At 36.4% G+C, this 27,530-nt stretch overlaps 1 protein-coding gene across 1 annotated transcript; it reads right to left on the reverse strand.

Moving 5' to 3' along the window:
* LOC124630721 (ATP-binding cassette sub-family D member 3) lies at positions 1 to 26,796 on the reverse strand. The gene is made up of 15 exons (XM_047164700.1): positions 26,505 to 26,796; positions 26,035 to 26,289; positions 14,635 to 14,704; positions 14,136 to 14,233; positions 10,163 to 10,343; positions 9,727 to 9,796; positions 9,297 to 9,391; positions 8,151 to 8,268; positions 7,876 to 7,973; positions 6,585 to 6,777; positions 6,047 to 6,179; positions 5,463 to 5,637; positions 2,842 to 3,015; positions 2,416 to 2,520; positions 1 to 2,105 (listed from the first exon to the last, which is right to left on the reverse strand). The coding sequence occupies exons 1-15, from the start codon at positions 26,609 to 26,611 to the stop codon at positions 1,971 to 1,973; spliced, it is 2,007 nt and encodes a 668-aa protein (XP_047020656.1). The 5' UTR covers positions 26,612 to 26,796; the 3' UTR covers positions 1 to 1,970.
* Positions 26,797 to 27,530: the final 734 nt, after the last annotated feature.

Consider the following 27,530-nt stretch of genomic DNA (forward strand, 5'->3'; position numbering starts at 1 on the left):
TAATATTCCTGAACCCTCTTTATTGACCCAGCACCCACCGACACGTTAAGAACAACAAAACTTAACATCTATCACAGCAATGTCACATCGAACAACATTTTCACAGTAAATTATACAAATAATGGGCCATGGCCTCAAGTAAAACGAAGGCGCGATACGATGGCCTTGTTAATTTTATGCAGAATTCGTTTATTACGTGTTGATAGAAGGCAAATAAGTATTGTTGATATCAAGGCCATTTCATTGTCAGTTTGTTTTGAGTAAAAATGTGACCAGTGAGGCGGTTGCGCGTTTGTTTCATGGACGCGTGGTCTCTCGTGTGTGAACCGCTTTATTTGTCATGGCGTGTTCATAGACGCGTAAAGTAATAGACGTACTACGACGAACTTTTCTATGACAAGGAGCCTCAAGATAAATACTAATTGCTGAGCATAATAGAAATCCTGATAGTTTTCTACTTTATTTTTCACATCTTAGAAAATTGATTGATCGAAAGATAATTACATCATCTTCTATTGAATAAAAGTTTTATGTCATTGAAATTGTTGACTATCACATAACATTAATAAATAACTGTCTCTATATACAGAATAATAATTATATTTCTTACATTGTATAACTTTCCTCAGTGGTAACTCGTATATAGCTACTCTAAACACGAAAATTAGACAAGTATATAAATTTGCGTACCTACGTACTTGTATTATTAAAACGAAGGAAAGGCTAAGAGAATCGTATGCCTCTGATCTGATAGAATAGAACCTTATTACTAATATTTAGACACTTTACGGAGTAAAAAGATATTTCTGGTAATTATATTAGTTAGTTAAAATGTTCTGATAACAATAGTCTGAGGCTATAATTATGGTAATTCATTCTATCATCTATTAGTGTTGTTATACAGTACAAAATGATTACATTTTTGAACATACAATAAGTATTTGAGAATTGTACATTGACGAGTATATTATGATTTAGCACATTTAAAATACATCAATTATAAATAATTATATTTCATATTTCTATTGAATTTGTTAAAAGATAAAATTAAATAACATGTACATTTTGAATAGCTGAACCCCTTGAATATATAAATGTTAAAAACTTTGCTAAAAGTGCATCGATTTTACTGGTTTATTAAAAATATCGTTTTAGAAGAGAATGGATTGAAGTATGGAATTATAATGTAAGTCTTTGGAACCGTGCACCTAACTTTGACGTTTCGAAAGAGCCTTCATAGGCCTATTTGAAATAAAAAAAATTGAGTTTGAGTAGATAGGACTTGCTTATTTTACTGTATATTGATTTTATAGGTTCACTAAACTAATTCGGACTCTAGTTATAATGAAATTAGTTTTACATCTAATATAAGTAGTGTGATTTCATGTATTTAGTTTAGTTTGTATAGTTGAGCCCATGGTATATAAATTTTTCGACGAAGATTTTATAAGATAGTAAGGTAAAAATCGTAGAATATAAGTTGTCATATGAGTACAAGTTTTTCACATTAATCTTAGATATTTTTACAACTGTTTATATAATAGTGTAGATCAACAAAAGTTGAATTCTTCAATTTCTTTTTTTATTTTACACGACTAATGCACAGGAAGCGTTGTCTTTTTTAATTCCAAAAAGGAACAACTAAATACTTATGCAGATATTGCACAAAAACTCTTTTGAATTGAAACTTATTTTACACAGATACTGTTACCGTTCATAGCTGACCGGTTATACTTGCGACTTTGTCTATACAGACAGATTGCAGAAGACACTGACATCCAAAAGTGATGCCATATAAATTTTTCTTGCTTACACTAAACATTATTTTCATGTTAGCCTTATCAAATAGACAATTATCTTAAATATTACACGATAGTAAAATTGGCGACACGATCCCAACGCTCCAAGTGCATTAGATCAAGGAACGCGTCAACAGCGATCTGTATGAAGGTGTCTAGCAGGGGGGAGGATCACGAGCCGAACTCTTGCGTTTCGTTGTCAATCTCTTCGAAGACGTAACCTCCTCGGCCGTCCATTTGTAAGTAGTGGTCGTGGTGCTTCCATAGGGACTTGCGGTGTGATACCGTGAATAGGGAGATGCCCACCTGTGGATGATAATTGCAAGTTTCATTAATGTACTCATTTGGGCTTGATAGAATAACTTAATTTATTTTGACATGGTGAAGATTTACAGCAAAATAAAAGGAAATTATTAACACGCAAAAACTTGCCTTCATATTTAGGCATACAGTCCGGTAAGCCTGGTTACTTAAAAAAAAGTTTTAAGAAACCAGCAAGAAGAAAGTTTTTTATCAAACAGTGGAGTTTTATAAGTTTGACCTCTATTTGTGTCTGCCCGTGGTTTAGATGAAAGCTGGTCGTTTCACCATCACCATTCGAAAAATAAGTACACACCTCTCTGCAGTACTGGTACATCTGTCCCTCGACGTCGACGGAGACGGCGCTGGTGCACTCGTCCAAGATGGCGAACTGCGGCTCGTGGTAGAACAGACGCGCCATCTGGGTACATCACATACACATATTAGATTTTTTAAAATCCCAAGTGCACGTATTGGTCTTATTTAGGCCTGCCTGGCTCAATCAATGGAGGAGCAAATGAAGTTAATTTTAGCAAATTATTAGGGCTCTCCACACCTTTTTCCAAATCAGGGTGAGATATGGAAAAAGGTAATAATTCTTACTAAACTGTTTCTTTCTATTCGTTCATTATACAAAACTATAGTCCTCAATTCTAACTGAATAGCTTTATGTTATACAAATTTTATTTCTGTAGCTCTACTTGCAACCTATGTACCACAAAATCAAATATTATAATCTTACAGCTATCCTCTGCTTCTCTCCCCCGGAAAGTACATCCATCCAGTCTTCCACAGCATCAAGTCCGCCCTCGCGGTTGGTGAGGTAGGATAGCTGCACGATGTCGAGGAAACGATGCAGTTGCTCGTCTGCGCGGCCACGGCGGAACATCTCGTCGCGGGTTTGCGGGTAGATTATCTGAGGAAGAAAATAGTAGAGAAATAGCTTGGAAATTGTTGTCTAAGCATTTCTGGAGTAAAGAATTTATTTAAAAGAAGAATTTATATAAAGAAGATATACTTTGAAGAATTTAATTAGTATAATTAAGCCGAAAAGTGCATGTTGCAAAAAAAATAAATAGCAAAACAAATAATAAAATATAAAGTTAAAAAAATAGACTAAGGACAAAAATTTACGAATTTGCACTACATAAAAAATCGAACTCTCTCTCTCCTTCCCTTTTATGTCGAAACTACAGAAGCAATTTAATTTTGTAGACAGCTAGTCCACACAAAATTGTGTACAAAGGACAATGCCAGGGTGTGGGCTCAAAGTTTGCCCAGCAGTGGGAGTAGTTTCAGCTGGTTCCATAGTGCACTCTGAACACGAACTCCAAATATTTTTGAAATCGGTCCCAGAGGTCCCGAGAAAAACCGGTTCAAATGGTCTCCATAGATAGTCACTTAACAAAGCCTGAGCCATTTGCCCAGTAGTGGGAATGGTTAGAATAGGTTCTTTACTTCACTGTTATCACGAAATCCAAATATTTTGGAAATCGGTCCCAGAGGTCCCGAGAAAAACCGGTTCAAATGTTAAACTTGATCAGTCACTTTATAAAGTCCAAGCCATTTGCCCAGTAGTGGGAATGGTTAGAATAGGTTCTTTACTTCACTCTTAAGACGGAATACAAATATTTTTGAAATAGGTCCCAGAGGTCCCGAGAAAAACCGGTTCAAATGTTAAACTTGAACAGTCACTTTATAAAGCCCAAGCCATTTGCCCAGTCGTGGGAATGGTTAGAATAGGTTCTTTACTTCACTGTTATCACGAAATCCAAATATTTTGGAAATCGGTCCCAGAAGTCCCGAGAAAAACTGGTTCTAATGTCAAACTTGGACAGTCAATTAATAAAGCCCAAGCCATTTGCCCAGTAGTGGAAATTGTTAAAATAAGTTCCATAGTACACTCTAAACACGAAATCCAAATATTTTTGAAGTCGGTCCCAGAGGTCCCGAGAAAAACCGGTTCAAATGTTAAACTTGAACAGTCACTTTATAAAGCCCAAGCCATTTGCCCAGTAGTGGGAATGGTTAGAATAGGTTTTTTACTTCACTGTTGTCACGAAATCCAAATATTTTGGAAATCGGTCCCAGAGGTCCCGAGAAAAACCGGTTCAAATGTTAAACTTGAACAGTTACTTTATAAAGCCCAAGCCATTTGCCCAGTAGTGGGAATGGTTAGAATAGGTTCTTTACTTCACTCTTAAGACGGAATCCAAATATTTTTGAAATCGGTCCTAGAGGTCCCGAGAAAACCCGGTTCTAATGTCCAACTTGAACAGTCAGTTTATGAAGCCCAAGCCATTTGCCCAGAAGTGGGAATGGTTAAAATAGGTTTTTTACTTCACTCTTAAGACGGAATCCAAATATTTTTGAAATCGGTCCCAGAGGTCCCGAGAAAAACCTAGTTTTAATGTTAGCCAGCCATTGTTAGCAAGCCATTTTAAGCAGCCACAAACCTAACAACCTCTTTTCTTGAAATAACATTCACATAGATAGTGGTTTCACTGTTAACAGGATAAAAAAAAAAACAGAAATAGACGTTTAAAGGTAATTGTTGTTTCTCTTGCTTTTCAGTCTCTATCTACCACAATCAGTCCTAAGTTCGAGTAGCGTCATGCAATTAATATCCTTAATGGCAATGGAAAAATCTTATCAAGACGAATAAAATAAGCTCAAACACGAGGTAGTAAATAGATACCGTTGAGGAGTTCCCTCGTCTCACTGTCGTCTCCATCGTCAGGTCAGGTCTTAACCTCCACAGTTTTGTGGTGTCGGAGACATATACCCGAATGACAAGTTTTTATTCGATATGTGCTTACAATTTCCGAGAGTTCCATAATGTTTTAAGGTTTCTATTACCAGACCCTGGACCCTGGAACTATTTGGAAAGTAAATCCTTTTAAACAATAAAATGATTGTTTAAATCGGTTGGTAAACGACGGAGTTATGCACGTACTTACGTAAAAAGAATACAAATGAACTGAGAAACTCCTCCATTTTTTGAAGTCGGTAAAAAAAAATCTCGTTCAATACCTCGTATTTGTCGATTAATATTATAATGCATTTCAATTAAGGTAATAAAAGTGGAATAGTTAAGAGTTCGTAAGCATATTTTTCGTAGTATTGAATAAGAGTCAAACCAGTTTTTCTCAGCACTCCTGGGATAGATTTCGAAATATTTCGGTCTGGGACCTATTATAAGCCTATGGAACATAATACACTATGCAGTTACTGTGGGCAACTCTTGAGCCCAACTTCCATACAAAGAATAGCATTGTCCTTTAATTACTGGGCCCAGCTTGAGAAAGGGACATAGGCTACTTTTCTTTCATCCATATTCATATAGTAGTATTCACCACATACCTGATCCCTCAAAGTACCGAGCGTCATATACGGTCTCTGTGGTACATAGAACAGTTTCCCTTTAGGCGGCTTGGTGAGCGTTCCGCCGAATATGGGCCACAGCTCGCCCAGCTGCCGGAACATGGAGGATTTGCCGCAACCGTTCGGACCGCAAACTAGTACGTTTATGCCGGACCTGGAGATGAAGAAATGGGAATATAAATTAGTATTTTTTTCCAAAAGGAGCAAGATTTAGGTGTATTTTCAACTGACTTCTCAATAAGGACGGTATGTTTTTTTTCTCTTAATTTATATTTTGGATGTAAATTAATAAAAGTCACCAATAAAATACCGCGTTTATTGTTTATTTTTTAAAGTCTGAAGTTTTGCTCCGTTTACTTTTAAAGCATAGCTAAAAAAACAGCTTAGACGTTTTCATCACAACTTCTTTCAATCTATATTTTATCTAAGTTTTGTAAGTATAGTATTTATGAAAACATACTAACGAATTAATCGCATTAGATTAATAATAGCTTTAGATCAAGGCAATGATTTAATTGAATTATTAAAAACATGTGATTGCTGATGTTGTAAACGATACATACCTCACTTCAAAAGTAAGTTCTTTAATGAGCACGTCTCCGTTGGGCGTGACGAGCGGCACCTTGTCGAAGCGAATGATCTTGTCCTGGTAGATGATGCGGCCCGCGCCCGGCGCTAGCAGAGCTGGTAACTCCGCTATAATGGGGAAAAAATATTATTAATTAATCTTGAGTATAAGTTTGCATTATAGGCTGCCTAATGTTTTTTTTTGCCATCAAAAAATAATTTTACATACAATATGTTATGTATTTTTTTTAGAAAAAAGAATACATAATAAATAATCTGGATTCAAATGGTTTGCTAGGAAAAAAATATCCACAGTTACCGATTTGCATATCTGAGAAGAATAACAAGTGCTAAGAAGCCAAAAGAACAAGAATTTAATATTACGTCAAACTCCCAGAATAAGGATTTTGAAATCGAATACAGTACATACATGTCCCTCATAATATAAATTCATCACAATATACTATGATATACCTTAGTACCAGCCACCCGATGCCTTCCGCCTTGTGTAACATGTAGTATGACGTGACTCACCGCTGCCATTCTGCACGTTCCTATCGACCATGGTCCTGGTGTAGTTGCCCCTGTTGACGTCGTCGAGCACGGTCCGCAGCTGCGTGACGCGGGACGTCAGCCCCGCCAGCTTGCTGAGCTCGCGGCCTGACAGCACCAGCCGCCCGATGCCTTCCGCCATTTTCACTAACATACGACCGTATGTGTAGTAGTGCTGTTGGGAGAAACCGAGAAAATTTGGTTTAGGTATATTATAAATTGGATATTCTTGGGTATTGTGAAAAATAAATGAGATTAGAAAATCCAGAAAATAAAATATATGAGTTCTGTATCACCCTAAGGTTGACTGGAGAGAATGCCTAAGGCATTAGGTAGGTAAGTCTGCTTTTGTAACATACCTATATACAGAGTTTGTCGTACCTTATCACATTAAATCCTATCACATATACTTTATGATATTCTATGGCGAATTGTAAAAAAAATAACCTAATCCATTCAGTGGTTTAGCCACAGGAGTCATTTTTCGTTTTCATAATTTACAACATCATGTGTAAAGCAGAGATAAAGTTAGGAGTATCGGCTGTTTTGATCAGTTGACATCTGTCAGTTTTCAAGGGAGAATTTCAGTTGTTTGTAATGACTGACATGTATATGGTGTTCTAATTTTCGCACATTTTTATTCTATTTACTTTGTTCGAAAAATCCTTTTTTTTATTTTTGTTTATGTTTATTTTTCCTTTATGTTAATCGACATATATTAACCAGTATATTAACGCATTTCATTTAATGTGATTACGAACGACACACCCGATATATTGCATAAAGTTTAAATAAATAAGCATAAATCAAAAGACTATATTTGTTGCTGTTGTTTAAACTCGTTAATGTCAGTATCCACTGTTAAAAAAAAAAAATTTTTTTTATAATAACATTCATAAAGGCTTACTTTTTTTTTATTTATGTAATACATATAATAGGGTCCCCAACAATTGTTTACACAATTTCAATTATAAAATAAAACACATGCTTAACTGTAGTATTGCAGTGTAACAATTACTTATAGGTGAACACCTCATGCTTAAAGTACAACAGACCTAATCTAAAAATTAAACCTAAACAACACCTAGCAGACACTTGGTAAACGACTGAGTGTAGATTTCAGTTTATAAAGAGAGTCAAAGTGTAAATCAACAACATCACTATAGCCATTCACTGCCTTAGACATTCTTGCATAAGGTGAGCTGGATCCCAAAACAGTTCTTCTGAAAGGTGGACAAAGTAGCGTGATGGCACTACTTGATGATAATCTTACCTTGAACCTATCATTTTCAGTTCCAGTTGTGAGAAGATTGTGGTCCATAGCGAAGAATGGCCTGGACACCGCGTAGAAACCAACCGTGATGGCTATGTCTATAACATAAAAGTATTATTTGTTAGGAAGCTGTACTTCAATATGGAATGTCAAACGACACGTAGGTAACAGAAATTTTACCTAATGTTTAGGGAACCAAAAAATATGGATCATATGGTTTAAATTCCTGAAATAATAAATTTTATTTATACTAAATATTGAAAAAGAAAACATACATTTAGCAATAATGTTATCTATAAAGCCCATGCCGACTCTAAAGTTGAGGAAGTTGCGCAAATGTCTCGTCAGCTTGTAGAAGCTGGCCAGCAGCGTCAGTTGCTCTCGGTGGTTGCCCTGGAAACGGAGTAAACAAAATATTTATCACTACATAGTATGAAACAAAGTCGCTTTTTAGGGTTCCGTAGCCAAAATGGCAAAAACGGAACCCTTATAGTTTCGTCATGTCCGTCTGTCCGTCTGTCCGTCTGTCACAGCCGTTTTACTCGGAAACTATAAGTACTACAGTGATGAAATTTGATGGGAATATGTGTTGTATGAACCGCTACAAAAATATGACACTAAATAGTAAAAAAAAGAATTGGGGGTGGGGCCCCCCATACATGTAACTGAGGGATGACATTTTTTTTTTCGATGTACATACCCGTGTGGGGTATCAATGGAAAGGTCTTTTAAAATGATATAAAGTTTTCTAAAAAACATTTTTCTTAAAGTGAACGGTTTTTGAGATATCAGCTCTCAAAGTCGTAAAAAGTATGTCCCCCCCCCTCTATTTTTATAACTACGGGGTATAAAATTCTAAAAAAAATAGAGGTGATGCATGCTAATTAACTCTTTCAACGATTTTTGGTTTGATCAAAGTATCTCTTATAGTTTTTGAGATAGGTTGATTTAACTGTAATTTACGGAACCCTTCGTGCACGAGTCCGACTCGCACTTGGCCGGTTTTCTGTCTTGTGTATGCTTAAATACATTACTTAAACACATACATTATATAGTGGGGAAATACTGTTATCCCGTGCGAAAGCGGGGCGGGTCGCTAGTTAGCTGTATAAACCAGAACAACCAGTCTTACTAAGGGGTATCAGTTTGACCAGGTAACTGGGTTGAGGAGGTGAGATAGGCAGTCGTTCCATGTAAAACGGTTAGACTGGAAGCAGACCTCAACATAAATTGCAAAATGGTAGGCAGATGCTTGGATTTTCTCCATGTCTTTTCTCTGGACCTGTATGAAGTTCCCGAATGTCATGTACTTTTGTATCCTTACCTTTTGTTTCTTTAAAATTAATGTAATTCCCAACTTCATATTATGTATCCTTCTCTCTTAATCTGTTTGTTTCAAATGAATGCAATTCTTAACTCACCTGATAGAAAGCGATTTCTTCCGAGTATGTGATAAGTCTGGAGTTCACGTATCTGAACTCACCCTCCAGTTTCTGTTCTTGGACCGTCATCTTAGCTGTAATAAAATTATGAAGGTATAACTACAACTTCTAACCAATGTTTTAGAAACTTCCGCATTTATTAACACCCTGTGTGAATACCGCACAGGACCATACACGTAACCTACGGAGTTCGATCGAATCATGAAAGAAAATTACATAGAACTATGAAAAGAACTAATCTCATAACGTTAAAACGTGATTTTGTGAAAGGTAAAATTATTTATTTTTCCTGCAAGATTTATTTATAAACGCCTCCTGCAAAATTTATTGAGGTTAATTAACGCCTATCTACTGTAATCGTTGCAAATTCCCAGCTTTAAATAAATTTTATTGTAGTGACAGTATTTACCTGTTGGTCTTCTGAGGTATGTTAAGAATACTCCAGATAAGAGTAAATATGCCATCATTATACCAGGGGTCTGAAATCATAAAAAATATAAGAATTTAAACCTATATTCCACTTTAGTAGGCAGGTATCTAATAGTGAATGTGAAAGTCAATCTTTGTATGACCTTTTATTTCAAAAACTTGTCCAAAATAGAATGCGGCCGTAAATCCATGTAAATAAAATAATAACAATAACTTTATCAATCGAATCATTGTTTTAAACAATAGTTTGTTATTGGTTTAAAATGCATTTGTGTAAAAATTCATTGAACATGTAAGATTGTTCAATTTTAGTTATGGGCCTACTAAAATGGGATCAACACCAAAAATTAAGTTATTGTCTTCAGAAAGGGCCAATTCTTTAACTGTGATTTTCTTTATCTTTTGTCAATACTCACCGAAGCTCCCAAATTAACAGTGAGTCTGTACAGATATATGCTGATATCAAGCATAGGCTTGCTTATATTACTGTACAAGTCTACAACAGTATCGCAGAACTTCTCTATATCTGTGGTCAGCAACTGGTCAGCGTTTGATATCCGATTGTCGAGGTTTGAAACTTGATAGTAAGTGAAGCCCCTGTAACAATTTGTAGTTGTAGTTTGGTCCTTGAAGCTGCATTAACCCCTTGTATGCCAGTTTGCAGATCTACGTGAGACACAATGAATTTTCTATTGCTCTCTAATTAGCAGCATTCAAGAGGATAAAGTTAAAGTCCCTTTTTAGTGATATGCGATTGCGACCACCAGTTTTACCTAGGGGTATTGGGTTGCCCGGCTCAGATAGGCAGTCGCTATTTGTAAATGGTATTCAGCTGCATCTTATTAGGCTAGAAGCCGACCACAACATAGTTGGGAAAAAGCTAGGTACGTGATGAGTCGCATTAAAGTCCCTAGGCTCAGTTTTAATTACATAATGTCATGTTGTTATAGATAAAAGACAAATAAGTTCCCGTTGTAACATCATCGGGCTAGCCGTTTCTCAACTATGTTCGGTAAGCTCCCAGTCCCGGATTCAGGTGAGAACTATTGTTTTACATTTAAGAAACTGAGCCGGTTATATTAAAATTCTTGGGCCTTAGATTTTCTCCTCATTCGATTATACAGCATCAAAAATAAAATGTCATTTTAACATTTTTTTGTATTATCAGCCTATGAGACGATAGTATTACACGAACAGTCATAACGATTTCAGAGCTTATCTGAAATTATTACATAAGGCTGAATCATAACATATTTGAACTTTAGACTGAAATAATCACCGATCATTGACAATCTTGGCATACTTTTACTTACAACACCTGAAAATTATATAAAAACTAGTATATATGTTGATAAGAAATCATTTTCCTTCCTCCTGTTTGCATAAGGCTTTTAATTAGTATTTTTTTGGATCCTATGTCAAGTATCAAGACTGTTTAACAAAGATAGATGTGCAACAAAATATTAAAATTGGTTAAGTTTCAACATTAGAGCCGATTTTCTGAATTCAAAAACCTTAACAATACATATTGCTGTATCATTGTGATTACACATTCTAAACTACATTTAACTTGAAGAAAAAATACTGTAAATGTATCTAATTGACCCAAGTCTACGAAATTGGTACCGTCATATAATTTTCCAAGTAAATTGCAGAACAAATACAAAGTAGTTAGAAAAGGATAAGGGTTATCTTAGTATCGATCGTCCGATAGCTAACATTCAATATTGATTTTCATGTACACTAGATAACTAGAAACCAGCTGTCCTTGTTCGGATGGAAAATGAAGAATAGTGCATACTAGTAATTAGTTAGTTAAGTTTCCTAGGAACCGTTTTAGCACACATCTACATAATTATACACTCATCATCCTCCGAGCCTTTTTCCCAATTATCTTGGGGTCGGCTTCCAGTCTAACCGGATTCAGCTGAGTACCAGTGCTTTACAAGAAGCGACTACCTATCTGACCTCCTCAACACAGTTACCCGGGCAACCCGATACCCCTTGGTTAGACTGGTGTCAGACTTACTGGCTTCTGACTACCAGACTACATAATTATACACTAAAGAGGAATATTATTTTTGGTTATTTTTACTCAAAATCCACTGTTGGGAAGCTACACAAATGTATGCTTAAATGTATTGCTTATGCCAGCATGGGATACATGCTGGCATAAGCAATACATTTGATCCGCCTACGAGAATTAGCCACGGGACGCGGGAAATAGCTTGAAGCACATGAAAATGTACTTGTCATTTAAAAATTGAAATCTAATGACCATGAAACATAGTACTTTCACTAAGTATATTACAGCAATACATGCATTATACTGTATTTGTTTTTTATATTTATTTCAAAAGGTCATTGTCTTTATATTATTTGGTGCTTCCTCGTTTGCATGATGGGTGATGTTAACAGAACAGAGGTCACTAACATTGCCCAATACAAATTAATTTATACAAAACACGCGTTAAGTCTGTGAGATTACAATTCGAACATAGTTTTATTTACTTAATCCTATTATAGTATTAAACTTGTACATATCTTAATAAACGGCGTGAATTTTATAAAATTATTTTTAAAATGTAATAATACAGTGTAGCCTTTCACTCTGCTCGCACGGACTAAAAATCATCCAGATGTCTTGGTCTCAATTTGGTCGATTAAAAAATATTAAATTAACACTCATTCTGTAAAAAATATGTAAACAATACACCGCTTACATTTACAACTATTTATGTGAATTACTATTTATTAAATTACCAAACATGCTTTTAAGAAATATGTACAGTTACATAAAAGGTTTACGCATAAAAACACACATGGGTGCGGAGGAAACTTAAATCGTCATCGGGCAATGACTTGCGTGATTTCAAAGGTACAAAGTCTAAAGTGATGTTCAAAGTCTATCACATCACGCCATTTCGTGGCCATCGGTGACGACAGAGCCACTTATGTCGATATCAAGAATGAGTAACGAGTCTTGTATTTTAGAGTTTTTTTTTTCTTTTGTAAATATTTATGTTGAATTATGCAACTGGGGCCTGATTATATTGTTTACAGAAGATAGAATTGTTTTTATATATGTGTACGTACTATATAAGTACCCATATATATTTTTTTGATTAAAGTAGCAGATTTAATAAATCGTTTTATTTTGCTATTTACCTATGCTAGATTCAATCATAGACCGTAGATTTTTAGATTCATTTCAGAGGAGCCATAGTAATAGAATACTTCATCAATTGTTTCTTCATCCTTGAACAAATTTTGTATCAGTGATACATACTTTCATTGGGCTCCGAGCTACACTGGCTTATTACATTAATTTGGACGTTGTAACTTTGTAATTTCGAGATGTTAGTAGAAACATGTATACGCGAATGAATTGTGAACAGAACACGGCAAATAATAATTCCTTGCCACGGACAGTGACCATTACATGATAACTGTTAATAAAGCTAATGATGATAGAGCTAACATTCAAAAAACAATAATAGCATAATACTATCCTTTTGCGGTCGGTATGACGTCAGCAAGTCTCGTAATAATTTTGGCTGTCCGATCTAACTATTAAGATGAGTAGACAGAGACGACTAGATTCTCGATATCTTTGAGGTATAGGAGGCTCTCGAGGTTCAGGATGATGTACCTTAATCTTCTAACATTCTTCAGGAAAGAAAGGCATCAACTTTGTACTTAAAAGTTTAACATAAAAATCGGTCAAAGACAATAGTCAAGTGGATTATGCTAAGTACCATTTGGATATAAAAAGAGGATCACTATAGGTCAGGCTATCTACCTTTATTTAGGATGTCATAAAGAAACTTCGACACATCCGCATAGATTTGCATACACTTAATTTGCTGACTCATCAAAGAAGTTTGTAGAACCTCGGTCAAGGACGGTTATTTTTGGCTAGATTTACATATGTGATAAAACATTTTGTAAATTCTATGTGGAAGATGACTTATTACCATGCAGTCAACGAATTATCTAGTATCACTATCTTCACCGTCCATTCTACTGATATTCTATATAACAGGTGGCAATCGAAAATATATCACATTTTATAATTAGTTGGTTTATCAGTCAGAAATATTCACTGAGCTGGCGGCATATATCGCATTATATTGTTACTATCTACATAATTGATACGCATATCAAGGTCATTATGAAGGCTGCAATCTGTCATTTGTTGCCATTTCTGTGGCATTTTTAAAGGAATACTCAATCTATGTGACAGTTATGTGGTTTTTGGTCCTTACAAGCAGGTGGCTTGAAGGACCAAAAAGCTTTCATATTTTTCCCTATGCTTTCAGGAACAATTAATATTAATCTTTATGGCTAATAGTAGTCATGCTTATGACTACTATTAAAAATACTTACTTCAGATACTGCTGATACAAGTGCATCGTCAAATTGGTCCTAAGTCGTAACTTCAGTTCTCCTATACTCCATTTTAGTACATTATTTACTAACGATATCTGAAACGGAAAACATTATTATCAGAAATTATCAAAATTATAAATGCGATTATGATAATATGATTTGATTCAGCTTATCTTACTCGTAATTATACTAAATTTTATGGTGGATTAAACGAAAACATTGAAGGAAAATGAGATGATTCGAGCAAATGATTGAAAAACGATGTGTATAAGTGGTATGGGTTCTTTAATTTAAACTTTAGGCAATAAATTATGTTTTAATGTTATTTCAAATACACAAAGTATGTACCAGAGACTTATTATAATTTTAAAATGTAATTTAAGGAAATCTTTTAACGATTTTTTTCATATTATTATTATTAGGTACGTTGTTTGCAGATTATTTTTTCTAATGTTCGTTTGGATAATAATGTGAGAAATCATAAAATCATACTAACGATTGGCATGGAAATGAAGAATTGTGTTAATAACCTTCTAAACTCCTTGTGATCCATTGTTATTATAGATCTGAAACAAAATATAATGATTAGGACATAGGTAACAATGGGTTGGGAATTATATCTCAAGTCTTATGCAGTAAGGGTGGAATTTATCATGTTACTGTTCTACTTGGGAATTGAACCCAAAAACTCATGCATAGGTGCTTATGCATATAAAAACAATGGGTGGGTCCTAGAATTTATACTTATACATGCACATTCAACATAGTGTTCAGCATTTAGGTATTTCTTATTATCTTACAAACTGCATATCTATAAGCATAAACACGTGTTTGGCTCATGGATAAGATAATTTATTCGCATTCGTAATATTATGTGTAATAAATTGGAATTTGATCTTGATATCTACCTACATATGTACATACGACATAAGATGTTATAAACAGAACAAAGATTAGAGTTATTGTGTTTCGAAGATAAAGTGGAAGTAGTGCTTGTAATCTCAACAATCTTGTACCACTTGTACTTAACGTACTAATAAAACAAAGGATACACTTTCTTATACGAACTACCTAACTGTTGGGAAATATACCTAACAAATTAATTTTTATCCGATTTAATACATTTTGGTGCCTAACATCATCAGATTTTCTACCTTCAGGAAGCTTTTAGCAAGTAATAAAATCTGATTGAAGTGAATTGAAGAAGAATTCTGAATAAATCAAAAGAGCTAAAGTAATTAATAAAAATAATTCGCATAACATTTTACAAATTCAATTTAACATGCAAAAATCGATTGCCAAACAGGTATACAAAGTTTCGACACATAAAAAAATATGAGATGGACTTTAGCCTCTACTATTTAATTGAAAAGAGGTTTGCAAACATTTCAATAAACCAGATGGGTCACTTTGAGGTGATTCCGGCTATTACGTGAGAAATCGATAAGATCCAGTGGACTTTGATTCCACAGTCATGTCATAAGTGATCTGGGATCAAGGTTCATTTAGCAATCGTGTGAGAAAAGCAATTTTGACATTAATTAAGACTGCATTATCAGTTTTCTGAAAATCACTTCAAAAACTTTTCAAAACACCGACGAACTTTCTGCCAGCAATTAGTCCAAAACAAGGTTTAACCAATTTCTTAGCAATTGGACAAAATTCAAATTTAGAATACACTCTCACGCATGCTTGGCTAACCCTTTTGATGCTAGAAACATACTACAATCATTAAAACCCTTTGAAATACACGTAAAGTCCTTAAAACTAAGATTTCGCATAGGTGCTTTTTTTGCAAAAGAGTGTATTTCCAAAATAATTATTAAAATTATTTTATTTACTAATTTTGTATTTACTGCTGTTTAGTGACTTTTGATACAATGATGTTCAGCGACATTTGGATTGATGGTGTACAGCGACTTTAGGAATACTAGTGCACAGATACTTTTGAAATACTCGTGTTTAACGACTTTTGTAAGTTTCTGGTGTACAGTCTATTTTGTTTCCTGGTTGCGACTATAACTTATGGCATTTTATTGTGAACAGGTGTTTTGTCATATTGATTCTGTTCATCGACTTTTGGTGCTAACTGTACCTATAATAAAATATTATCCTGAACCAAAAAGTTTTTTTCTAAAAAGATGTGCGATACCTTGAAAGCAAAAACCATTTAATCGGTCCTAATGGTTCTAAGCATCAATACGTTCATAGAAACTTTCCAATATTTATCAATCGAAACGCTACATTTCTCAGAAAAGCTTGAGATGTTTTAGAAGCAATATCTGGCATAGTGCAGGGAAAGTTCAGAATACTCTCGCATACCCCAACCATGGTCTTCATTAAGGTAAGTAAACACGCAAAGGCATTCAAATAGAAATTCTAAGACCAACTCGTATTTCGAATGCCATTCCTAAATACGCAGTCAGCCGCAATAGCGAAGCAAATTATTATTTTTCCAATCTTACTACATTATTATTATGTCATACATATCTTTATCTTGCATAATGACTCGCTCGCGAGCCCAATTTCAAAATGTATTTTTTACATAACTTATAACTGCTAGAAGCCCAATGGTATTTTATTTACTGCTCACACACTAACATTTATAGCGTAAACTTTTGTGTTTAGATCAGGGACCATTTTGGTTACCCATTGAAAGGGTTTTTGATAGGGTTTTGACAAAGTGTTGTTTTAGAACCAATTTCATATTTGTTACACTTTTTTACGAAAACCCTTATCAATGGATAACCTCTTTCAAACCCTTTCGATTTGATACCTGTGTATTCAAAAACCCATTCTTAATGGGTTACACTTTTTTGTCGTAAGACGTTTTGAACGGGTTACCCCTTCAACGACTGTAACACAGTAACCCATTGGGACTACAAATATTGTAATTTTATATCTCGTGCCTTTACTTTAAAGTTCTAAACTACAATACGGCCGTTGTGTCTTGGCGAGTCTGAACATAGGCTCTGCGAACTTTAGCGCATCAGATCGTCGCTTGAGCTGCTGAGGAGTCCGTCTGTCACACATCACCTGGCACTAAAGATAAAGAGATACGTCCGAGACATCAGAGAGGAGGGCAGAGACGTGAAATTCTTCTGGCTGAGGGCCCACGTGGGATCTCCAGGGAATGAAAGAGCGGACCAGCTGGCCAAGGAGGACAGAAAATACAGCGGATTACAATGTACTCCGCTGTATTTTCAAAGTTCTCGTATCGTATCAGAAAGTGGCAAGCGCGATATGAATCCTGCAGCACAGGAGCGGTCACAAAAGTGTTCTTTCCAAATGTCCTTGCGGCAAAAAGAAGACTTAAGAAGCTGTCTTTACACCGACACACATCCAGATCCTAAGCGGGCATGGAGGATTCTCAGCGTATCTCCACAGATTCCAACTCAAAAACAGTCCCTCGTGCGTCTGTGACCCCAGCTGCGATGAAACAGTCTGGCACCTGCTTTTCGAGTGTCCAAGGTTCTGCCACGACAGAATGGAACTGGAATACACGATCGAAACCGAGTCAGTCCACAGTCCACACGATCATGGGGAAACCGGCTACTAGGAAACCATTTCTTGCTTTCGCGAGCAAACTAGCCATAGTCGCAGCTACGGCCAACAAAACGGACTGAAACCAGCGCAGTCACTACACTCGCTACGACCACCACACCTACAACCATACACACCACCACCATACAACCACATTTAACGTCAACAACAACACAGACAAGAACCACTCAACCGACAACCACAACACAATCGACAACAACACTAACAACAACCACTCAATCGATAACCACACAAACTACAACCATACACGAAACATCTACAGAACAGACACCTACAGAACTGACAACCAGACAAACGACTATCATACAATCAACACACACAGAATTAACAACCACACAAAGGACCTACTAACACCAACTCACAACCAGCGCAAACACAGAAATCACCCACCAGTCAACAGTCAGCTCCAAGTACCATGCCCATCGCACAGCTTCTGGCATTCGGAAGAGACGGAGTGCCAGGCATAAGACTGCGTGGAGTCGCCTTGTTTATGAACAGGGAAGCGGAAAAAATAGGCATAAGCTTCTGCATGGGCTCGAGTCGAGCTGGAGCTCGAATAACCATTGCACCAGGCCTCGCCGCCCTGTTCAACGGTTGCACCACCAAGACAACCAAAAAAGGCAGCAAGTACCATGCACTGCCTCAATTGAAAGTAGCCTCTCACCGATGCCGACTATTGCGATTCAAATGCAAGACGATCGCAATACTCGAGTGGAGAGAGGAGACTCTATTCATGCAGGTGTGCTCACTTCTGCAAAAGATCGCAGAGGCAGAAGAAGAAGAAGCGCCAGCCACGGCTCGCACCATAAGCGTCGACGCGATGGCAGTTGAATAGAAAAGGGGTGACGTCGCAGACCGCTTCGGCTGTTTAAAAGCCTCGGAACACCATGAGGTGGTAGTATACGAGGACAGAGGGGAAACCTTGAATTTCCTTTAAGTCCGCGGAAACCCTACAGCGCTGCGGGTTGTTCGAAAGAGATACCGCGGCCCTGGCACATGAAAGGCCTACGACGGAACACGACGGTTTTTAGTCAGTAAGAGTCTGACACTCCCTCGCCGCTGCTAACCCACAGCATTTGATGATTTTTGACGTCGTTAAAAAAAAAAAAAACAGCCGGCGTCCAACTGCGCAAAGCAGGTCTGAGAGAGCCAGCCCCGGATCTAGGGGGGGGGGGGGGGGCAAGCCGGGGCTCATGCCCCGGGCGGCAAATTCAGGGGGCGGCAAAATCAGGCGGCTGCCTGATTTTAACCATAATAGTTACCTACGGGCTGTCTTAACCTATGGTGCAGCGTGTGCGAATAACCCGGGCGCCTCGGTCTCAGGGGCGCCGCTGGACGCCCCACCCCACCACCAGGAAATTTCGATGAAATTACACCCGTAGTTTCAAAAAAAGTCGCCTTCGCTTTGTTTAATTGATCATTTTGATTATTTTTCACTTTTAACATCCTCCAACTAAGTGAAAAAATTCTCGCTCGCTACGCTCGCGGCTAAATGGCTATTTATGTACTGTTTTTCAGATGGTTTTTTATTTTTATTGACGCACCGAATCAACGAACGCAAATGGCACTCGCTCTAATCACGGTTTCTTTTTATTTGTACATAATTCCTTGTTTCATTTTGTGAGTCTTCAAACAAATAACTTAAAAAAGTTCGCGCTCGCTACGCACGCGGCTACTTGTTCCTTGACAATGTAGGTACTTTTGTGTCGTAAACTCAAAAAATTTGGCGCTCGCTTCGCTCGCGCAATATTACATAATCATTACCGGTTTACCTTGTTGACTCCATAAATCAAATCCACGCTGTATTACCTTTTATAAGTCAAATGTAGCAAAAAGATATTTATGGAGTCCTCAAAAACAAAAAAGTTTGCGCTTCCGATTGCTTGTTACTTTATTATAGCGCTTTTTAAAACTTATTAACTTTTTGTGTACCTACATTAATCTGTCTCGACTTTCATAAATTAATCTGGCCTACTGTTTGAGCCTACAATGATTTGGACATTTTTTTTAAGTCCTTTACCTACCAAAAAAGTGACTTTCTTTGGTGAAAATAAACATAATTAGGTAGGCAGGCGGGGCAGCATTTTTCAGTATTTGCCCCGCCTAAAAAAAAATGAAGATCCGGGGCTGGAGAGAGCCCAGCAAAAACCGCAAAGGAGCAAAGGAATACCACCAGCAAAGAGGAGCACGCTCGTGCGCGGAATCGCCTTAAAGCTATCGGTTCTTTCCTGAGCACCATTCTCATAGGTCAGTCGCAAATCACCAACAGCGAAACAGGAATCAGCAGTGGAGTGGTTTTTCCGAAAAAAGCCCAAAGAGCCCGAGTCGCCGAAGCCTAAGCCTACAAGAGCGGACAAGGGGCAGGTCGCCCACCGACTCTCGCGATGTGTTTGGCATCACGGACCATGTCAAAAACGCTTTCCTGGAATACGTTGCACTTGTAAGGGCCACAAAGGAGGTAAACCTTAGAAATTGCAACAAGATCATGCTGACCTTCCGTCGAGAAAATGAGGGTCTGCTCCGGGTATTACTGAAGGACGCAGAGGCGGCGGTAGACGACAACGCCAACTCCCAAGTCATTGCAGGGGAAATGACGGGGTCGTACATGGCCGCCTACAGCGCAAAGAGCGGTTTCGTGGCCCTGGACGAAGAGGCAACGGAGCGAACCGGCAAAATAAAATTCCTGACGCCACACGATGACCCGATAGTGGTTACCGCCAAATGTACCAAAATCATGCTGGAGGATAGTATCCTTGAAATGGCACAGACCGTTTCTGGGACCTTAGACACCTCAGCATCGATGGAAGCTTGGGCGGTACCCAATATCAGATGGGTAAATGGGGTGCCGGGGTGCGGCAAAACTACCTGGGTAGCGACGAGAGGAGGGATGTCGTAGCCACCACGACAACTGAAGCGGCCAAAGATCTAAGAGGAAAGCTTGCGCACCAATTGGGCGATAGAGCGAAGACAAAGGTGCGCACTATGGCCTCAATTTTAGCCATCGGGTTCAATCCAAATGAGAAATGTCACCGTTTGAGGGTAGACGAAGCTCTCATGAACCACTTTGGGGCCATAGTCATGGCAGTAAAGTTGTCTGGTGCAAGCGAGGTGGTCCTCATCGGAGACGTGAATCAGCTACCATATTTGGACAGGGAAAATCTTTTCCCATTAAAGTATACCCGTCCATATCTGGTGGCTGGCATCACACAGGAGCTGCTCTGCATCCACCGTAACCCAGTGGATGTGGCCTTCGCACTCAGCGTCGTCCACTCCAAAACGTCGCTGTCTCATGTTCATTCCCTGAGCTTGAAGGGTTTAACAGGAGCGCAAGTATCGATCACTGCCCAAAACACCCTATTCCTGGCTCATACGCAAGAAGAGAAATCTTCTTTTATTAGCCAGGGATACGGGTCCGGTGAAGGGTCGCGTACCTTAACCATTTACGAGGCTCAGGGACTGACATACGACAACGTCGTCATCATAAACACTAAGTCCAGGAGGCTCCAAATTCATGACCGTGTCTCTCACGCGGTAGTCCCTAGTCGCTAGCGGGAAATGAGACCAATCCCCAATCCGTTCCTGTCCCATAATCTTGTGAAACTAAGTCCATGCGTATAGTGTTAAGTATTGTGTAATAATAATATATATATATATATATATATTATTATTACACAATACCACCACGTATATATATATATATATATATATATATATATATATATATATATATATATATATATATATATATATATATATATATATATATATATATATATATATATATATATATTTATATATATATATATATATATAAATATTTAAAATAAATACATAAATACGTGGTGGACTCACATAGTCTTAAGACTAGAAGTCAGTAGACATAAGTTTTTGTGAGGCCAAGACGGCGAAAATTATAATTAAGTAAAAAATGTAAATAAAAGCGCGGACCCCCAAGTCTGCGGTAAGGTTTTATTAATAAAAAAATAAAAAACTTTAGCGCATTTACAATCGTGAAAAAAACTGTTATTTTCATTTTTCAATTAACCCATGTATTTATACACAAAACAATCATAAGCACTAAATAAAAAACTAAACAATACTAATAAAACTCAACAACAGTAACAACGAAAACTTTTGTAACCGACTGCGCTCAAGACAATATTATAGACGAGTAAGAAACAGTTATGAAAAATTGTAAATGATTCCAAGCTTTCAAGGTCAAAATCTATTCCCCTTCTCCTATGTAGTTTAAAATAATTTGATTTAAAACCCTTTGAAAACCCTGAAAAACCCTTTCAAAGGGTTATCTACTTCAATTGGATATCATACATGAGCCGGTAACATCTTGTACTAGTTAACTTATTGAAAGGGTTACCCTAACGTTAGGGTTTTGAAAAGGTTAACACTACCAAGAGATAACACTTTTATTGACTGCAGCCATATAACCTGTAACACTTTCGAAAGAATTAACTTATATTCGGGGTTGTACGGTCCCTGGTTTAGATTATACTTTGAAGGATTTTCACAGTCAATATCGAAATTAACCTTTACTTTTGATTTATCACACGAAGAACTTCATAGGTATGGTGTATAAATAAAATATGACTCCTCATACGGCTATTTTACAATTTAACGACAAGATCATCATAATACGTATATTTTGTTTCCAACTTCAACAGTGAATGTTTACTTTCACCACTGTTAGTGCGATTTTTATTGAAAGACAGACAGCAATGGGTAATGAAACAAAGTCCAAAAGCCAGCTGAACGCAAAATGAAAGGACCTATTGCAATGTATTTTAAGTTAATGTAGGCCAGTAACATAATAAACGTAAGAACTAAGAAACATGTTTTATGGAGAAGAAACGATATGAAACTCCATGGTCAACTTTTTTGTTTACAGAACACCTTATGTGGTGTGTTTTCTATTCTTATTTGCAGGATAAACAGCATACATTAAAGTGGTTTGTACTACCGGCTAGAGTCGATACAATCGTAACTTCGAAATCCGGTTTTATATAAACGGTATAACACGTCACGATATCATCGTATGATACAAAGAGCGAGTTAATTGTAATAATCGTAAGAGGAAACTTTCGGATTTGATTCTCGTTAAAAAGGAGTAAAAATAAAACCGTTCTTGGCAGCCGGGTAAAAATATAAAGTCCGTGTATTAATGCATTATAAAATATCAGGGGTCGCAAAGCCCGGAAGATAGACGTAGAGATGTTGTAGATAAAAGTTATGTTAGTAGCGAGAGAGACTGCCCTATAGACTGGCAATGGATCGGGTGGCCTAGAGAACAATAGTGATTTGCCATAGTCACGTCCCTCAGTCATGAGGATAAGACCAAGAAGAAAAAGACAAGTTAATAATGTATAGAAGAAGTCTTTTGTATGTTCTTAATTTAAACGAATTAACATGTAGATTAGAACCTCTATAGTCAGTAGGTAAAGTAAAAGACCTTTGTCATTAGGTACCTGGCTGATTCCTATGTCATGTAACATTTAGGTTGGATCTACAATACATGAATTAAATGTTTGTTGCATTCACGAGTTCAAAGGACCAGTATTAGGACCAATATAGTTCAGGATTTCTAGTTCCAAAGACAAGAACAATACCTATGTTTTTAAATATCTCATTCATATTAATCATAGGTCAATGATTAATATGAATCATCTTTGCATATCTACCTGTAATTTTGATAAGACTACCTCGTTTATTTGTTACTAGGTTCTAAAATAAAATCGACCGTATCTATCCAATTTTTTTATAGATTCGCCATTTAGTAGGTATGAAAAAGATACGTAGCTAAAATCATGATAAAAGTCTAATATGTATCACTAATCTGCATAAAAACAATGGCATTTATGAACTGGATTTATCGCTTTCAAATATTCAGACTGGATTAAATAAAACTATTTTTTTACTGCAAAAAAGTATATATATATTACTACCTTCTGCCAGCGGTTTCACCCGCATCCCGTGGGAACTACTTCCCGTACCGGGATAAAAAGTAGCCTATAGCCTTCCTCGATAAATGGGCTATTTTCAAATCGGACCAGTAGTTCCTGAGATTAGCGCGTTCAAACAAATAAACAAACAAACTCTTCAGCTTTATAATATTAGTATAGATTCAGTTTTGCCAAAGGACCAGATTTTTCAAACACTTTGTTTCAGAGTTTCTGACATAGGTAATTGAAACATTAAAATACAAAAATTTCTACAAAACGTAATATTTTTCTGCCACTTAATGATTTCCAAATACCATTATTGTAATTCTAAGTACATTAAACCTCTAAATGTAGCAATTTGATTTACAAATACGTCTGAAAAGGTGAAACGAATGTAGTAATGTCACTGGCAAAGCTGTTATAAAATCGATTGGTTTGCATACAATACTTGAACGTGTATGCATCAACTGGAATCGTTTAAACTTGTATGATAATATTTAGTTGTAGGGGAAAGTGTTAAAACGTTAGGTAGCAGAACTTGAGTAGATGAAAGATTTGGACCAGATAGGTAGTAATTTTTTGAGCCATATTTCGTCTGCATAAGTATCTGCATAATCTACTGCAGCCTTGGAAGCCTTTTTATGTACAAAAAGCCAAGAATTTTTATTTTTAGGTATGTTTCTTATCTTGCGCCATCTCACCTTCCCGGAACTGCATGTTGTGCTGGCTCCGCCGCTGCACAAGCAGAGAACCTCAAGCGGCGCAAATATAGTAACCTTATAGGCAATTACATGTTTGAGCCGTTTGGGGTTGAAACTCTGGGGCCGTGGGGTCCGAGGGCGCACCTTCTTGCCAGGGATATTTCCCAGCGCCTGGTTGACACTTCCCGGGACCCAAAGGCTGGCTTTTATTTCGCACAGAGGATGAGCATTGCCATCCAACGTGGCAATGCTGCCAGTCTTTTGGGTACATTACCCAGTGACAGCGATGAGGAGCAATTTTTTGATGCACTGTATTAGTTTTAAGTTGTATATATATATATAAGTTTATTTTATTTTATTTTCAATTAATGTAAATATATTGTGAATAAATAAATTAAAAAAAAAAATAAAGATTAAATGTTTCTTATTACATACAAATTATATTGGGACTAAACCTTTCCTGAAAGTCTGATCCAGTTTAGAATTTGATGTTTCCGTGCAAGTGAAGCTTTAGTAGAACTTGTAAAAACAACTTTTATATTATCATTTTATGATATCTAACAAAATACTTGTAATCACAAATGTGCACTGTAAGGCAGCATTATCGCATTCTTTGTTGCCATTTACAACATCTACTATAAATTCTCAGTTCACACATCATTTATTTTACATACTCTGACTAACACCATATATGTATAAGTATGTATATTGTAGTAGATATAGTACTTCCTTGACCCTTTGTTGTGACAACAGAGAGTGACAATCACTCTTCTGTACATTCCATCAATGTGTCAACATCAGCGTACATTAGGAGCTGTCATGTCTATTTTTTCTTATAAATTCTTAATTAATCTTTGTAACTGAACTTAAGTTATAGTTCGGCCATTCAGAGAATGCGTTCCTGACACGTCGCGATTGAACTGACGACGTAACTACATTCATTGATTATTGATATAATAATGTTGTTTTAATGCTCCTCAATTGTTAAAACGGTAAACAACCAGCAAAAATATTTTTATCGTAACTGCAACGCAAGTAAATCGCTGTTAGTATCGTTCAATCGCGACGTGTCAGGAACGCATTCTCTGAATGGCCGAACTATAGTATGACAAGTGTAGAATAACAAAGAGACTTAATTAATTAAAGAGCTCTGTTCTTCTTTTTTCCATTCATATTTATTACTCGGAACTTGTTTGACCAACTATTATATTTTAAGAATGGAAAAATTGTATTATTGTTGGTAACAGAAACTGAAAGGAATAAAATAATAAATAGTTTTATCATTGCTAGTTTCATTTTGTGTTCTAGTACTTTACTATCATTAGCATACTAATTTATGTAAGGCCTATAATTCATTTTTATAATAATTTTCTGTTATCTTTTGTAACAACCATTATGAATATACAGAATGGGTTTTTCATGATAAATCTGCATAAAAATCACTTATTTAAATTTATTTTATGTTGCTATTCAGTATAAAAACAATTGATGGCATGTGTATTTAATTTGGTACTGAGTTTTGTATGAAATAAATAGTTAGTAAATAAAATAGTATAAAATCTCTGGAACTGTCTAATTAATTAGATAAATTGCAAAAAGTAGAAAGCTACATAAACAAAGCCTGTTTCGTATGCGTAACATGAAGAATGTAGAAATAAACTATAGTTCAACACTTACCCTTCAATTAATGTACTATGTTGAATAAGCCATAGATCACACATAGAGCGTGAGATCAAGGAGATTGCAATCAGGACCATAAAGCCGCTCTCCTTGGACCACATTGAAGGCATCATGATCTTCCATAGTGTTTTCAGTTCAGCGATGAACCGAGCATCAACCTGGGCTTTTGGACCTTTTTTATCTCGCTCCTTTATCATGTATTGTATCTGTTCTTCAGGTGATAGCCGGCCGGGCTTGGCATTTTTGTGTTTGCTGAAATAAAAAGTTATTATTATATGGAGAGTATTTTATTTATATATATTTTCCTTTTATAAACTTGTTTGTAGTAGTAAAAAAAACTTGGAATTGTTAAAGTATTTAAAAATCTATCTAAAATACAGAATCTGAGATCACAGGGGAATATTTAAAAGACCACCACAAACTTAGTTTATTAATTAATAGTGACTATATAGTTTTTCGCAACTAACCTTGACTTTAGTGAATTCCTGATTACCCAGGCACTAAGTGCTGCAGAAGCTGCTAATGCAATTTTCACATCAGTCCGTGAAGTAATTTTACTAAAATTCGGCGCCATTGTTTATGCCGTACGATTTAAGTCTAAATCACCATTTATTTTGAATGGACACACGCGAAATATTTCCACGATCACGAGCACCAAACACCCATAGCACTCCCTCAGTCAGATTAACGCGATAAAATAAATTAAACTGGGTGCAAGAATGTGAGGCGATTGGAACGAAAAGTCGACCATCAAGTGTCAACTGTCAATGTCAGATTGCTGTCATCCATGTTCATAGTGATGGGTAATGATATTGCTTCAAAACATGTTCTAAACTAGCTTTAAAATAATTAGTATAATTAATTTTGATATTTTAGTTACAAAAGTATATAGTATGCTCTTCCAGCAAATGAGGCTAACTACACAAGACCTTGCTCCAGAAAAGATGCAAAAATACTTTAGCGCCATCTATTTTCAATTACTAGAATAGATATGAATAGTTATACCTCATAAAGCGAAGCTAGATGGTGCTGTATTAAAAATTTTCTATGGAGTTTTGTTTCTTATCTTTATCTTCTTTTCTTATGTTTATTATAGAAATAATGGCTATACACATAATAAGACTCGACATGGTACGCATCGTCAGGAGGTTTCTCTTTATGGGGCTCTGAGCGCTGGTATCTTAGACCATGTTCTTGTTCTTCACCCCATTGCACCCAAACTCAGAACTAGGTACCCTAACTAAGGAATTGAACCTGCTTCGCGCAGCACGGCAACTGAGTGTTCAACCACTGAGATTAAGTTCACCGACAATTTAAAAACGTCTACTTTTGAAATTGCTAATAAAAATTCATAATAAGTATATAGTTGTCGAAAACTGATGTTTATGTCGTCGGTGATCTTTGCCATCCATAAGTTTTCGTCAAGTCAATGATTTAGCAGTAGGTACTTATGATTCTCGTCCTAATTTAACGACAAAGCCGTTCCTAACATC

Source organism: Helicoverpa zea, chromosome 5 (assembly GCF_022581195.2).
Source record: "Helicoverpa zea isolate HzStark_Cry1AcR chromosome 5, ilHelZeax1.1, whole genome shotgun sequence".
Classification (NCBI taxonomy): Eukaryota; Metazoa; Arthropoda; class Insecta; order Lepidoptera; family Noctuidae; genus Helicoverpa; species Helicoverpa zea.

Coding starts and splice junctions, on each gene's coding strand:
- LOC124630721 (XM_047164700.1), bottom strand. CDS start 26,611: ATGGCGCCGAATTTTAGTAAAATTACTTCACGGACTGATGTGAAAATT. Junction 14,234..14,634: donor TCTTCATTTCCATGCCAATC/GTTAGTATGATT, acceptor TTTCCGTTTCAG/ATATCGTTAGTAAATAATGT. Junction 2,521..2,841: donor GAGAGAAGCAGAGGATAGCT/GTAAGATTATAA, acceptor TGATGTACCCAG/ATGGCGCGTCTGTTCTACCA.